General features: G+C 46.7%; 3 protein-coding genes and 1 non-coding gene across 4 annotated transcripts; 2 read left to right on the top strand and 2 right to left on the bottom strand.

Annotated features, from left to right (window-relative positions):
• The first annotated feature begins 446 nt into the window (after positions 1-446).
• On the top strand, positions 447-5,262 carry LOC127292629 (probable LRR receptor-like serine/threonine-protein kinase At2g16250). Its single transcript, XM_051322075.2, has 4 exons — positions 447-2,188; positions 3,536-3,664; positions 4,311-4,333; positions 4,463-5,262. The coding sequence occupies exons 1-4, from the start codon at positions 585-587 to the stop codon at positions 5,032-5,034; spliced, it is 2,328 nt and encodes a 775-aa protein (XP_051178035.1). The 5' UTR covers positions 447-584; the 3' UTR covers positions 5,035-5,262.
• A 591-nt stretch (positions 5,263-5,853) lies between these two features.
• Positions 5,854-5,925, bottom strand: TRNAQ-CUG (transfer RNA glutamine (anticodon CUG)). Its single transcript has one exon. It is a non-coding gene; the product is annotated as a tRNA-Gln (tRNA).
• A 4,487-nt stretch (positions 5,926-10,412) lies between these two features.
• On the top strand, positions 10,413-11,948 carry LOC127292630 (small ribosomal subunit protein uS14). Its single transcript, XM_051322076.2, has 3 exons — positions 10,413-10,578; positions 10,825-10,924; positions 11,715-11,948. Exons 1-3 carry the CDS (start codon positions 10,517-10,519, stop codon positions 11,721-11,723), a joined length of 171 nt encoding a protein of 56 aa, XP_051178036.1. The 5' UTR covers positions 10,413-10,516; the 3' UTR covers positions 11,724-11,948.
• Positions 11,949-14,998: 3,050 nt separating this feature from the next.
• LOC139838963 (uncharacterized) lies at positions 14,999-15,676 on the bottom strand. The gene has a single exon (XM_071828980.1). The coding sequence runs from the start codon at positions 15,674-15,676 to the stop codon at positions 14,999-15,001; it is 678 nt and encodes a 225-aa protein (XP_071685081.1).
• Between the last annotated feature and the right edge of the window lie 204 nt (positions 15,677-15,880).

The raw sequence follows: 15,880 nt of genomic DNA on the forward strand, positions 1-15,880 counted from the left end.
CGTTCCACAAAAAATATCTCAATTTTGTCCAAATTTAGATGTATCTAGATATTACCTATAAATACATCTAAATTTTGATAAAGTTGATTTTTTGTGAGACGGACATCCAAAGAGCTGGATGATGTATCACGTGTTCGACATGACGCGACGCCACCATGCTTTTGGATGCAAGCTTTTGGTGTCGGAATCGAATCGCTGAGGAACCCAACGTGTCCTCTTTCGGCTCCTAGAGAAACGAAAATGACAGGAACCTAAATTACTGAAAAGGGTCCATGTATGAGAATACTATTCCACAAACACACACACGCACGCTCGCGGCAATGATAGTTCAATCAATCAATCCAGTCAGACCACACCTCGCTCGGTCGCTCCCCAGCCCAGCCGCCACTCCCTCCGGGTCCCCACTACCACTCGGGTAGAGCCCACATGTAAGTGCGCGACGCCCCTCCCGCATTCCCACTCGCGGCTCCCCGTGGTCAGCTCGGTTGCTTCCCGAGACGCTGACCGGCGACGAAATCCGCCACGGTAGGCACCCAAAACACCGAACACCTTGCGTGCGCGCACCACCCCGCCATGGCCGCGCCATGACACAGACCACCACCACCCCGCAGCTACCTCTACCTCACACCCACCCACTCCGCTCCACCTCCTCCCCCATGCTTCCGCGCCGCAGCCTCGCCGTCCTGCTCCTCCCGCTGCTTCTCCTCTCCTCCTCGGCGCTCGCCCAGCCGCAGCCGCAGCCGCTCCATCCCCAGGACCTCGCGGCGCTGCACGGCCTGCGCGCGTCGCTGGGCCTGCGCGCGCGGGACTGGCCGGACCGGGCGGACCCCTGCGCCGCCTGGGCCGGCGTCGCCTGCCGCGCCGGCCGCGTCGCGGGGATCCGCCTCGCCGGGCTCCGCCGCACCCGCGCCGGCGCCCTCCGCGCCGCCTTCGCCGTCGACGCGCTGCGCGGCCTCACGGCGCTCCAGGCCTTCAACGCCTCCGGCTTCCCGCTCCCCGGCCCCATCCCCGCCTGGTTCGGCCGCGGCCTCCCGCCCTCGCTCGCCGTCCTCGACCTCCGCTCCGCCGCCGTCCGCGGCGACCTGCCCCCCGACCTCGGCTCGTCCGGGAGCCTCGCCGCCCTCGTCCTCGCCGGTAACAGCCTCTCCGGCCCGATCCCCGCGTCGCTTTTCGCCAGTAAGGCTCTCCGGGTCCTTGATCTTTCCAACAACAACCTCACCGGGGAACTCCCAGTCGTGTCTGCCTCCGCCGGTGATGGACCCGGGGCTCTGTTCAGCGTCTCGGGGAATTCACTCTACGGTGCAATTGGCGATGACCTCCTGGTGTCCCTCAAGAAGAGGTTTCGGGTGGTCGATGTGTCGAACAATTACTTTGCCCAAGTGGTTGGGAATGGCTCTGATGGAACCGTCCACATCGACATGAACTGCTTGACAGGCATGCCAAGCCAGCGCAGCCGTGGCGACTGCCAGGATTTCTACAAGAGGAATGGATCGCCATTGTCAGACCCACCCCCGGGCAAGAAAGGGGTCAAGCGGAAGCATGTACTAGCTGGAGTTCTTGGAGCTACCGCAATCGTGGCAGTCCTTTTCCTTGCAGCGCTGGTGTTTTGCTTTCTGAAGAGGGGGAGAAGGAGGCCGAGAGGAAGAGGGCTGGAGCAGAACGACGACGGCGTCCGCTCTGCGCGCAAGAGCAGCAGCGTGAACCCGATGGTGCAGTCGCCATCCTGGGCAGCTAACAGTCCACCCAAGGGCGTGCCTGCTGTTGTGGATGGGTTCACCTACGAGCAGCTGCACCATGCTACCGGAGGCTTCGGAGATGATAACCTCGTTAAGCATGGGCGCTCCGGGGACATCTACCGTGGTGCCTTGGAGAGCGGCTTAAATGTTGTCGTCAAGAAGATCGACCTTAAGAGCAGTAGGAAGAACGTAGTGGAATTGGGATTTCTCGGGAAAAAATCCCATGCGAGGATTGTTCCGTTGCTGGGGCATTTGGTCAAGGATGGCGAGGGATTGCTAGTGTACAAGTACATGGCCAAGGGAGATTTGACAACCGCACTGCACAGGAAGCCATTGGATCCCGAAGAGGGGTTGTGTTCATTGGATTGGATAACAAGACTGAAGATTGCCATTGGTGTTGCTGAGGCCTTGTGCTTCCTTCACGATGAATGCAGTCCACCATTGGTTCACAGGTATGGTTATGTACGCTGTGCACTATTTTCTTTTTTGGTAGTTCGGTAAGTATAGCGATCTTATTGCATAATAAACCTGATAGCTGTGTTAAGCTAGATTCAGCGTTAACAACATGATAAGAACATAGGAGTTTCAGATGCTATCTAGCTCATCAGGTGGTCGCAATTTATTGAAAAAGTTCTACTAGAGACCTTAAGTGAAACAGTGACAGAAGGAGAACAATATTACCTATGTACGCATTTCGAAATGGGTTCCTTGTTGCAAATCTCATTTGGTGCATTTCGCAGAACCATTTCTGAAAATAAATTATACGTATAAGATTTTTTTAACCAGACATTGAATAGAGAGGACATTTGTATTGCCTAGATGTGTTGGCTTCATGTGAACAGCATATAACCTGATTTGCATTTTCTGTGGATCTAGTTGTTTAGGATATTCTTTGTATGAGAAGTAGTTGGCAATATAGTTTGGCATTAAGAAGATGGGAAACAATCAAACAAATTTACAAGGCGCGATCAAGGATAAGACATGAACAAAAGAAAGAAAACACTCCCTAATTGCAAAACTGGCACTTCAGATGTACATTGTCTACGTGCATTTGGTTTCTTTACATGTCAAACGCATTGTAAAAACCCAGGAATAATTGTAAGCATGAATAGTAAAGTTGATTAAGGCTGTGTTTGGTAGCAAAATAGTTTTGAAGTCTTTCAATCATACTACAGTTTCTGAAAATACCACAGTTTCAAATACTTTGATGTGTGGTGGCTGTGACTAAAGACTGCAGTATTAATACTTCAGTATGCTATTTTTGAAGTATTGGAAAAACAACTCTAGACCACTTTTTCTGTAACTGAAATATTACCAGGCGATACATAAAATACTATTGTTTGGTAATAACAACTGCGGGCCTAGTTTGGGAACAATTTTTTTCTAAAACTGAAGTATTACAAACCATAGTATTTAACTGCCTGGAATAGCAATACTTCAATTTTGGAAAAGAGAGGTCCAGAGTTGTTTTTCCAATACTTCAAAAATAGCACATTTTCAGAGATAATGAAGTATTAATACCACAGTCTTTAGTTACAGCCAAACACATAAAAGTATTTGAAACTGTGGTATTTTGAGAAACTATAGTATTGCTCAAATGCTTCAAAAATACTATGCTACCACATAACTATATGAAGCCCTCGTATTCTCCCTGTCACGGTGTTGCAACTGGCAATTGCCTTAAATCCAATTCTCCAAGTCTGTTGAGGCATGTATGCATATTGCTCATTTTCTTTGATGTTTGAATAAATGTTAGTACATTTTTTTATTTGTGTCTGATGTCATCATAATATTTGTAGAGATATCCAAGCAAGCAGTGTGCTTCTTGAAGACAAATTTGAAGTGCGCCTTGGAAGTTTGAGTGAAATTTGCCTTCAACCAAGTGAGGGAAGCAGGAGTTTCTTCTCTAGGGTGTTGCGATCATCAAAGTAAGATCTCTATGTCATCGTCTACTCTAATTGGCACTCTATTCTGTAAAAGAAACTTTAGCAGCCTAAATGGTTATATTGCGAGGATCTCACTTGCATATACAAAAAAAACAAATCACGCTTTCAACTACAAAATAGTTATATATGTAGTTGGCCGATACAGTTTATCCTTAGTTTAATACTCCAAATAAAGTTGATGAACTGGAGGCATCTAAACTTTTTTCTTGCTACATAACTTCTCCAAGAATGTGTTGTTGCACATTTAACTTGACAATTCATCATACATGTTAGTTGTTCCTCATCCCTGTTTCGTAGGAAACAGGTTTCTTGGCAAAAGTTGATTGGTATATCCGATGGAAGAGTGTAGATCAAGATGATAGTGTCCAATACAAGTTAACAGTACTGAATATATCTGATGACAAATAGCTATTGTTTCCAGTTACAGGAACATTATGTTAACATATAACTGTCATTTATACCTTTTCTCTATAAAGTAAGGAAGCTTTCACATCATGCCCCAAAAAGAAAGTACTAGTTTAGTTTTTTGTTATACAAAAGGGGGTTGTCCTTATGTAAACAAAAACTATGGAAATTCGGTGTATGAGTATATGGCTGACATCTACATTTGTCTCTTTTTTTGTTACAGGTCTCTTGACAAGAATATATCAGGTGTGTAAAGCTTCTGCATAACTTCCCTTTCCGGTAGTTTTGTAGTCTATTACATCATATGTGCAGTAATTCTGATGAGAATTACTAACCATGTTGTCTAACATTATGGCATGTTTTTCTCACCAACAGGTCCACCTGCTAGCTGCTCATATGATGTTTACTGCTTTGGAAAGGTGCTGCTTGAGATAATCACCGGGAATTTCGGTGTGAGTGGCTCAAGTGACACTGATTCAGAGGATTGGTTGGCAAGCACGTTAGGCTATATTGAAACACACGACAAGGAGAGCATCTCAAATATTGTAGACCCTTTACTTATTGTTGACGAAGACCACCTAGAAGAAGTATGGGCAGTCTCAATTGTGGCGAAGGCATGCTTGAATCCAAAGCCCTCTAGGCGGCCACTTGCTCGGTACATCTTGAAAGCGCTGGAGAACCCGCTAAGGGTGGTCCGGGAAGAGCTTTTCGCGAGCTCCAGTTCACCTCGGATCAGGAGCACCTCATCTCGAAGCTCTTGGCGTTCTGCTTTCCACGGGCACTCGTACCGGTACTCGGAGGTGCAAGTATCAGGGAAAGCACTTACACGCAAACACTCGGCGGAATCTCATGGAAGCGATAAGGACGAAAACTCGTTCTCATTCAAGAAGGCTTCACGGGAGATGTTCCCGGGTTCACTAGAGCTGGAAGACAGTACTGTAATGTAGGATCACCACAGATTAGCGATACTTTTTTTTGTTAACCTCAGATATGTATAGTCATCCTCTCATGTGCACATATCGATGTTGTAGAAGTTGAAAAAACTGTGCATACAGGGAGTAGGCTTTCTTTCTCTTCCCCCTTCCCGTTTCAGTTTTCTGTAGCCTGTACTGAGAATAAATCTAATATACCAGGAAATAAACAGCGCAGCAAGTGGCCAGTAGTTTTGGTGAGCATACTCATGCGACATTCTGAACTTCTGAATGACAGTTTATCACTCGTTCAACTTACCATGAAGTGGACTTCGGTGTAATTTGCCTGCTTTAACTTCAGAAGAGAGTTCATGTCTAGGGAGTCTGGAGCTGATATTGAGCTAAAAAAAAACTTGCCATCTTGAATTTTTCATGTTTGATAGTACGTCAAATTCATAACTGGCCATCGTGAAATTTTCATCGGTCAAATTTAAGAAAAAAAAAACTAATTGGCGTGCTTTAACCTCAGAAGAGAGTTCATGTCTAGGGAGTATGGAGCTGATATTTGAGCTAAAAAAGACTTGCCATCTTGAACCTTTCACCATCTTTGATAGTAGGTCAAATTTGTAACTGCCCATAGTGAATTTTTCATCTGTCATATTTAAGAAAAAAAACTAATTGGCGTGCTTTAACCTCAGAAGAGAGTTCATGTCTAGGGAGTATGGAGCTGATATTTGAGCTAAAAAAGACTTGCCATCTTGAACCTTTCACCATCTTTGATAGTAGGTCAAATTTATAACTGCCCATCGTGAATTTTCCATCTGTCAAAATATAAGAAAAAAATGGTGCAAACAAAGGTCCTACCGAGACTTGAACTCGGGTTACTGGATTCAGAGTCCAATGTCCTAACCACTAGACCATAGGACCATATTGCTACAAATTCCGAAACGGATGTATTTATTTATTTATTAATAGTGGGTGTATCGATCATGAAGAAGAGGCCAGATGATCCGTGGTCGGTAGTCGGTACAACGCTAAAGGGCACTACGATACAAACAAAACGACACATGACGAACAATACTACCCACACAAGCTATCTGGCAACAGAGGCGGATCTAGGGGGAGCGGGTTCCAGGCCCCCCTATGGCTCGGCCACCCCCAAGAATTCACGAGAGGGGAAGCTCTAATTGCCGTATGGTTTAGCTAATCGTTAATTAGTTATGGGCATTACTAATTAATCTTCCTTGATATTGGTAATGGCTGACGGATTAGTTAATGTATTTTATGTGCTCACATGAGAGATAGAGATCTACTCCCTCCATCCACAAATAAATCGGCATGTGGCATTTTCAAGACAAAATATTAAGTGGAGAGAAAAATGAAGCGAATGCATACAACCTATGGTCTTTTTCAAGCTCGCTGTTTCAAGCGTCCATTCTTGTCCATTGAAAATGCATACAATTTTTTATGACCGTAGATGCAAATTATTATTATTTCGTGTGAGCAGAATTTTTGAACAAATTTATAGCCATGGACTGTTGTTGGCAAAGAGATTTCTCTGCGAGGACTTACTATACATAGCTGTAGTAGATTTCATTTGTGACAGTTGTCTTATTCGACCCTCGCCCCCCTCTCCCAGCCCAAATCCTAGATCCGCTCTTGTCTGCCAAGGACACGCCTTGCAACGTCACCTTCCAAGAGTAGGCGATGCACAAAGGTTCTAGGCCACGTCACAGCCGAAGGATGGAACTTAAGGAGGCCAACTCCAACTCCAAAATGACCCAAACCAACGCAACTGTGCAACCATAAGCGCCCAAAAACGGCGGAACCAAACCAGAACGGAGGTGCCGACGACCATGAAGTGCCCACGATGGTGCACATAGCGCCCTCGAAGCCCACGCTCTAGGCGGCGGCCGGCAACGACTCCAGCAGGTGCACCAAGAGCTTCACGAACAACCTAGACAACAACTTCAAGGAGGAGAACGACACAACCTAGACGACGACTCTGTGATGTTTTTTGCCTAGCGGAAACCGAACTTTCGAACAAATGTCACCGATTTGTGATGTGCTGGGGCCGAAACTGGGGGATGGCTGGGAATTTCGTCACCCAAGCATAAAACCGCCTTCTTCCTTGCTCGGGCGTCGGCTCGCCGACGTACGAACAAGATTCGATACCTCAAGCGACCAGATGGTTCACGATGTGACAAGCAAGATGATATTAAAGGTATGGTCCAAACATTTTATGAGGACCTTTTTTCATCTGAACCTTGTCCGAGCATTGATGCAGTTCTTGAATCCATTCCGACTAAAGTAACTCTGGATATGAATGAGGATCTTCTCAAACCCTACACGGACAGTGAGATCAAGGCTGCTCTTTTTCAAATGGGACCGACTAAATCGCCAGGGCCGGATGGTTTCCCGGCGCTTTTTTATCAGACTCATTGGGATTTCTTCCAAGCGGAAATTTGTAATGCTGTTAGATGTTTCTTGGAAGGAGGGGAGATTCCAGAGGGGCTGTGTGATTCAGTTATTGTACTCATCCCCAAGGTGGCACATCCGGATCTCTTGACAAATTTTCGCCCAATAAGTTTATGCAACGTGCTTTATAAAATTGCTTCTAAAGTGTTAGCCAACAGATTGAAGGTGATTCTGCATCATATCATTTCTGAACACCAAAGCGCCTTCGTTCCCGGCCGTCTTATTTCCGACAATGCTTTGGTGGCATTTGAGTGTTTGCACACCATTCGTAACCAACAGTCCAAGCAGCCACACTTCGCCTTGAAGATTGACATGATGAAGGCATATGATCGTGTGGAGTGGGTCTATCTCCATGGTTGTTTAGAGAAGCTTGGTTTTGACCCGACATGGATTAGCACGATCATGAGATGTGTCACGTCTGTTCGTTATGCAGTGCGTGTCAATGGAGACCTTACCATGCCGGTCGTACCCTCGCGAGGCATTCGTCAAGGGGATCCGATCAGTCCGTACCTCTTTCTGTTATACACTGAAGGACTCTCCTGTTTGTTGAATGCCATGCAGAATAGTGGTGCTTTGAGTGGCATCAAGAATGGGAGGAATGGACCAGCTATCTCTCACTTATTGTTCGCAGATGATAGTATCTTTTTTGCAAAAAGTGACCCCTTAGTGTGGAGGCCTTGAAGGAAACACTTAATACTTATTGTGCGGGCACAGGGCAAAAGATCAATCTGCAAAAATCGTCAGTATTTTTTGGCTCCCATTGCAAGGATGCCATTAAATCATATGTCAAGACCAAGCTTGAGGTGCAGAATGAGGCGCTGCAGGAGACCTACTTGGGTATGCCCACACATGTGGGACGATCACCGACTAGCACCTTCAAGTTCTTGCCAGATCGTATGTGGAATAGATCAAATGGATATACAGAGAGGCCAATGTCGAGGGCGGGAAAAGAAACTTTCCTGAAATCCGTCATTCAGGCTATTCCTACTCATGTCATGAATTGTTTTGAGCTCCCGGTGGCCACATGTGATACTATGAGATGTACAATCTCAAATTCGTGGTGGGGAGTGGAGAACGGGAAGAACAAAATGCACTGGCGCTCATGGGAGTGGCTCTCAACACCAAAATCGCTTGGTGGTATGGGTTTCCGTGATATGTCTCTTTTTAACCAAGCGATGCTCGGAAAACAGTGTTGGCGGCTGTTAACTGTCACAGATTCGCTGTGTGCGAAGGTGCTGAAAGGAAGATACTACCCGAATGGAAGCTTCTGGTCTGCGTCATGTCCGAGAACTGCTTCATATACTTGGCGGAGTCTAATGTTTGGGAAGGATCTTCTATCCAGGGGTATTCGCTGGGGTGTGGGAAATGGATCGACAATTCAAATCACCAAGGATAAATGGATCCCTGACACCCCGGCCTATTTAGTGAACCCGATGGTTCCTTTATCTGATGGACAAACTGTTGATACCTTGATAAATAGTGAGTCCAGGAGTTGGAATGAAGTGCGGCTACGTGAAGTATTCCATGAACAGATCGTGCGCAAGATCCTAACTGTACCTATCAGCTCACAAGGTGAGAACGACTTTGTATCATGGCCCTTCACAAAAAATGGATGCTACACAATTTAGCACGTACTGAGCAGTTTCATTGTGCAAGAAGTAATTCCCGCAAGGGTTCTAGCTCACGGCAATGTGAAGAAGAGAAGGGATGGAAAAGAATATGGGCAATCAATGCGCCACAGAAGATGAAAATTATTTTATGGAGATTTTCCCATGATTGTCTTCCGATTGGATTTCAACTTTGTCGGAGACATATACCAGCACCCGATACTTGCATTTTTTGCAACCGGGTGGAACGTGTAGAACATACCTTTCTTTTCTGCAGCTATGCTGAGGAGGTTTGGGAGGCCATTAAGGAGTGCTATGGCATTCATCTCCAACGTCGTTTCTTCCTATCACCTCGCCAATGGCTGTTTGATGTGCTTGAGAGATGTTCAGGTATTCAGACAACAGCTATTACTTTGACCTTCTGGCATTTATGGGAGGCTAGGAATGATGCGAGGAATAATGAGGGGATTATACACCCTCGAAGAATTGTCGAGAAGATCAAGGCATATGTTGATATGGTGGTTCTGCATTGCTTCAAGAATCCCCGGGCTTCCCGGTGTGAGTCATCGTCATCACCTTTGAAATGGACTCCGCCGCCGGCCGGCACTGTCTTGATGAATGTAGACGCCGCTATTTTTGCATCATCTCGACGTATGGGTATTGGTGCTGTGATTCTGGACCATCGTGGAGAATGTTTGGCAGGCTTCAGTGATCATCTCCCAGAGGTCACGACACCAGAATTGGCGGAGGCGCTAGCCATCAGGCGAGCAACCTCTTTTGCGCACACTCAGGGTCATCGGTTTCTAATTGTGGCATCTGATTGTCTATCTGTGATCCATAGGCTTAATGATCCAGCGATGGATCGATCCGGCCTGGGTGCAGTAGTGGCAGATATCAAATTGATGGCGACATCCTTTCAGTCTTGCGGTTTCAAGCATATTCCCCGTGGTTTGAATAGTGCGGCTCATCAGTTAGCTCGTTCCAGTGAACTTTCTAGTTTTTTCAGTTTTCATGGTGTTGTTCCGGAGTTTATCCGGCAATATTTATGTACCGATGTTAAAGTTTGAATAAAGAGCGCGCTTTTCCCTCAAAAAAAAAAAAAACATAAAACCGCGCTGGGGGCAAACTGGAGATGCTCTTAAATTCAATCTCTCCTTTACAGTGGGTGGCGAGTGGGCTGAGTTTACTTAAACGACATGTCCGTCCAGCCCATGTATCCGGAAGCCCATCCGCAGGCATATAGCTCCGCAGGCGTACTAACGTGTCCAAGTGAAAGCCCAGGAAGTGAGGCCTGTCTGCCTATAGAATAAGCCGGCGGCCTCGCGACCCGCCTCCTCATTTCAGCCAGGCGAGAGAAAGCTAGGGTTTACAGAGTCAGGACCTCCGCTGCCGCCGCCGCCGCCGCCGCTGCCGCCGCCGCCGTCGCCGCCGCCATGGGACACGAAAACGTCTGGAACTCGCACCCCAAGAACTACGGCCCCGGATCCAGGGTTTGGTAATAATCCTCTCTCTCTTCTTTCTCTCTAGCGCCTATTTCGTGATCGGTTCACCGATTAGAAACTTGCACCGCCCCCTGTCTTATATTAGATTGGTAGCAGTACGCGATTTCTATCTGTACGTGTAGATCCGTGGCGCGAGCTTGTGGCTTACCTTGTGTCCGAGATCCAAGATTCACGTGCCTTGTATTGCTTGATCCGTTTGTGACGCGCTGTGGTTTGGTTTTTTGTTGTTGCACTTGCAGCCGTGTCTGCGGCAACTCGCATGGCCTGATCCGGAAGTACGGGCTGATGTGCTGCAGGCAGTGCTTCCGCAGCAACGCCAAGGAAATCGGCTTCATCAAGGTATGCGCGCTGCCACACAGTTGATCGATTTCATGAAGCCCATGCCTGAATTTTATATCGGTTGAGCAGTAGTATATCACCCCATGCTTTGCTTGGCAATTCTATATGCTTTGTCTACAAGGCTTCTTGATATAGTGAGCTAGTTTGAATTATCTTGGACTATCACCAAGTAGCATGGATTATTGCATACTTTGAGATATAGCATGGTATATTCACTTATCCAGGATAGATGTATGTGTTAGTGTTACTCCACTTGTGGCAATACCCTTCCTGGCCAACTTTTGCAATCATTACCTAATATTATGCCTTGCAATATTGCCTGTATCTTTGCTCAATGTTTATGAATCATTAAATGCCATCAGGCATTTTAGAATTGTATTAGTGCAACTATCTTGGTGACATATGTACAAGTTCTGTCTGTATTGCTGCTCCTGGTAATGAAATCTTTGTTTATCTATCTCCAGTTTCCACTACTTTACGGACTACCGCCCACTAGCAAGCATTGAATATGTTGCATTTGTATTAATTAATGAACAACAACAAGTAGGTATATTTACATTTCGTGAATAACTATAATGTACTGGAGCATTGAGATGATTGACCTTTTGAAGGATATTGTTTCTTTGCCTGTTTCTAATTAAATGTAGTTTTTATGCTTGAATTTTTAGATTTGATTGAATTGTGTTTCAGATGCATTTGTTGGTATTGCCTTTCTGTATATCTCTTTATTGTGAATACCTCAATGTGTGGGTTAATTGAAGATTACTGAATTTGCACTCTTGTTTTGCAGTACCGTTAAGACTGGAAACCTCAAAGGAAGCATGGAGTAGGAAGCCATCATCAAAGTGTGTTGTTTCATCGAGGACGATCTTTATTATATATCATGTAATGCACTAAATGTTTGAATCGGAGTAACAAACCTTTACACCGTGTTGGTGACTGCTGCTTGAGCATGCAAAACAGATAATTGTGTTGCTATTGTGTCTCGTTATGTTTTATTGTTCATACTTTTATTTTTGTGAAAGCTGGTCGACTTCTGTTTGGTGCTCATTTTACATTCCACATGTTTGTATCTATGTGCGGCTATTTGTTGTTCCTGAAGTATTCTCAGCTCAGCTTTGCTTGTTGCTCTCATATTGATCATGATCCTATTGTACTATGTTGATGGTCTGCTAACACTTATTATAGTTTGCCATGAATTGAGTCATGGTATAGTCTAGATATTGGATAGGTGGGCTACAGTATCTTTTGATTTACCTTGTGATGATAAATTACAGTTTGCATCCTCTGTTGTTCCTTAAATGGTCTCTGCTTGGCTTTGCTTCACCTGTTCTGATTGATTATTATCTAATTTGTTGTGTTGAACTGTTGATGTTTTCCTGAACAGTCTGCTAGTATTGTTTATGGTTTGCCACACTTTGAGTCATGATTATGTAGATTGTATGTAAAACGAGAGAAGTGTATTTTGAGTGTGCGTATGCGATTCTTAGTTCTATACGAACTGCTGCTAGATTTGTTTGTACTTGGTAACAACTAGATATGTCAGGAACTCGTGCGTCTATGTCACGGACTGACAAATCTCGTCGACTGCCTACGAAGCTAAATTTGTTAGGCTGTTGTCAATCCTGAGACTTAGGGAGACAAGTGGTTGTAACATTTTTTCCCGTGTTAATTTTTGTATGCTATAGCTTGGTCGACCTTGGCTTCCCAGATCCTCTTTTCATGTACTAGTAGTAGTAACTTAACTTTGTTAGGCAAAGAACAATCATATCTGCCGAGAAAAAGAAAATAAAAATATTGAAGAAACTATCCTTCTTGCATCAAGCTTCTAATTGATATTGTCAGGAAAAAAACATAGGACGTTTCTACAGAGTGCTATAGCACCGATTAGTCTTAGAGAGTGCCCCACCCAAAAATAGAAATAAATTAGTTCTAACATCCCTCATGGTCTAAAAGTAGAAAGTTTTAATTCCACACGTTCCTTCTTTCGGTCTGGGATGGCTGTTGCACATAAAAATTGGGATCTGCAGATCAGCTAGTCTCATTTCACGGTTCCGTTGAGAAAAAACTACAATTAGCAATCGTGTAAAATAAATACATCGGGTCACAAATTCACGGCAAAAAAACGCGACTGTCATCTGCTTCGTTTTTGCCTCAAGTTTAGAACAAGTATTGACATGTAAAAAATTGAAGTTTAACTTCACAAATTACATCCTCGAAAATATAGTGTTTTTTATTCCAATGGAGAATGTACAAAAACAGCAGCAGATGTAGAAAAAAAAGGAAGAAATTATAGAAGTTACATCTCTCGTAAAAATAATACATACCAGCTAGTTTGTGATCTAAATTGAGGATGTATAATTTGCAACAATAGATGTACAAAAAAGATAAAAATTACATCCGGATAAAAAACATACAAGCGTTAACTTCTTCCAATCAATACACTAGATGTAGAAAAATAATTAAAATTACATATAGATGCATAAAAGTTTCATCTAGAATTGGGAGCAAAAACATCTTGAGATTTTCATCAACCTGGATGTAAAAAAATGGTAGGAAGTGCACATACTGCAAAAACTAGGCAAAATCGGGAGAAAACTACCATTCTTACATCTGGAGCTCAATTGTTCCTCTAGCTCCACCCCAAAAATCGAGAGGATACGGGGGTACTGGGAAAAAAGACTGAACTTGAATCGAGCTAGATAGGAGGGAGCACGAGAATGCGGGTCCAGGATGGCGAGGCCGTCCCCGTGCTCATCTTGCGATTTGGCGACCTTGGAGGCCCGGACGCGGAGGTTGCCGCATCGCGTCCGGCCCCGAGAGCTTGACGCGCCGTGGTGGAGGCGGGTCGGCGTGGTGCGTCGTGGTGGAGGCGGGTCGGCGTGGTGCGTCGTGGGAGGTGGAGGCGGAGAAGGTATGGCCTCCCGTCCGGGATGTGGCGGCCACCGGAGGCATCTTGTTGTGGGTGCAGATGGTGGTCCTGGCGAGCGCGCGATGCGGGCGGGCATGGTCGACGGAGCGCCGCGCGAGTATGCACGCGCGCCGGCGAGGAACCCGGAGCCCCCATCGATGCGCCGTCAAGTAGGCGTCGCCATGACTTGCTGATTCAGCCGCACCTGTGCGGCAGATGTGGCACCTCCACCACCGATTGAACGCCACCACCCAAAGCTTGAACCCGTCCACCCCTTCCGCGGCCTCCCTGCTCGATGCAGCTGCGGGTACGTGAGTTTCCGCCGATTCACCGCTACCACACCACCGGCCAGCTGAATCCCCGTCGACGATTCACCACCAGGAGGACATCTCGCAGCTTCCCGGCAGGTCGCCATGGCGAGGCTGCTCCACCACCGCTCCCATCCACAGGAGAACTGCCCCACAGCTTCTCGACATCGCGCTCGCCGCCGGCGAGGCAGATTTATGGAGATATGTGAGGGACGAACAGAGGATTTGGGTTGAGGCCGATGAAAGGGGGAAACCACCGGGGAAAGTAGTACTGTACGTAACGTTTTTTGGAGGCTTGCGTCGCTTCGTTGCGATCTGACGGCCACGAGGTGGGGGCACCGCCTAAGACTACAGCGTGCCCAGGCATTAATTAGAAATTGGGAAAAACATAGTATGAAACGCAAAGTTATGAATATGGCTACATCCCTAGTTGTAATCACAGAACTCAAGTATTAGGCGGAAGAAGCCAAGATGCGGTCACTTCACTGTCTTGTGCCACCACCGCCTCAGACGGCAAAGGCGATACTGTCCCATCTCTCATGTCGTAAATGCCAGAGCAAAGGCTCACCGGCTTGCCATTGCGCTCGTGTAGAAAATAGATGCAATCTTCCTGAGGTCCGAAGGAATGGTCACTGGCTAGAAGCGATTGGGAGCAGCCTTGGCTCAGAAAGAGAGCACGTCCCAACAATGTATCGACTTTCCTCCACCGTGTACCGCCGTTGCTCGGGTCCACGGCCTCAAATACCTCGAACTTAGCCGGGATGTGCTGGCTAAGGAGTCCGTTATTGAGCTGCGTCACCATCAGCAACCGATCGCCAGACGCTACCAGGTAGTGGTCCATGTTGCCCGTGAAGCCTATTGGGTTGCGGATGATGCATTGTAGGGTGCCATGCTTTCGTTGATGATGTTCATGACATAGAGTTTCGGACCCCAAGTATATGTCCCGACGAGGACATAGAGCTTCTCTTGGAAGAGCGCAACGTCGACGTCATATGCGCCGGTTTCTAGCCAGTGCGTCCACCGGAGATTCGGGGCCCTCGACTGAATAGCGACTCGACGGTTGTTGTCGATGGTGATGATGTGGTCGGGCATCACCACCGCCTTGCGGATGTTGTAGACGACGGTGCTGTTGAACTCGTAACGGAAGCACTCGGCGCTAACGTACTGATGTGCCGTCTCCCGGGAGAAAGGGTTCACTAGAGAGCATCTACCATCGTTGTGCACGAGGAAGAGCATGTCTCCGGTGGACCTGTGTAGAGTGACATCGTCAGGGAAGGCGATGTGGTGGACCACGCCGTCGGGAAGGCTGAGGAAGGTGCCGTCGCACCGTAAGAGCCAGGGAAGTAGTGGTAGCAGCCAAGGCTGCACGCCGGCGCCTGCGCCTGCGCCGGCGTGCCAGGACCGGCATACAGCGCGGACATGGACGCGGTCGGCATGGGACGGCACACGCTGGAGGACGAGGCCCAGAAGGTCCGGCGGGAGGTCCTGCCATGGCGGGCGCTCGCCGAGCGTGGCCGTCGCAATTGTCTCCATCGAATATCTGATATCGATCTGCTGTCCTTCTGACTTGATTAGTACCCCAGTTTGCAATAGTAGTACATAAAATTTGAGAGTCAGAGTCCAGGGCAAACTCCAACTCGAAACAAGTACCGAGTCCTTTCTGGATTAGAACTGAAACCTGCGATCATCCCTGCCCGATGATGAATTGGACCCGTACATTAGCGTTTTGGCCGAGAA

The sequence above is a fragment of the Lolium perenne genome, chromosome 4 (assembly GCF_019359855.2).
Source record: "Lolium perenne isolate Kyuss_39 chromosome 4, Kyuss_2.0, whole genome shotgun sequence".
Taxonomy (NCBI): Eukaryota; Viridiplantae; Streptophyta; class Magnoliopsida; order Poales; family Poaceae; genus Lolium; species Lolium perenne.

Coding starts and splice junctions, on each gene's coding strand:
- LOC139838963 (XM_071828980.1), bottom strand. CDS start 15,676: ATGGAGACAATTGCGACGGCCACGCTCGGCGAGCGCCCGCCATGGCAG.
- LOC127292629 (XM_051322075.2), top strand. CDS start 585: ATGACACAGACCACCACCACCCCGCAGCTACCTCTACCTCACACCCAC. Junction 2,189..3,535: donor AGTCCACCATTGGTTCACAG/GTATGGTTATGT, acceptor TAATATTTGTAG/AGATATCCAAGCAAGCAGTG. Junction 4,334..4,462: donor TCTTGACAAGAATATATCAG/GTGTGTAAAGCT, acceptor TCTCACCAACAG/GTCCACCTGCTAGCTGCTCA.
- LOC127292630 (XM_051322076.2), top strand. CDS start 10,517: ATGGGACACGAAAACGTCTGGAACTCGCACCCCAAGAACTACGGCCCC. Junction 10,579..10,824: donor GGCCCCGGATCCAGGGTTTG/GTAATAATCCTC, acceptor TTGCACTTGCAG/CCGTGTCTGCGGCAACTCGC.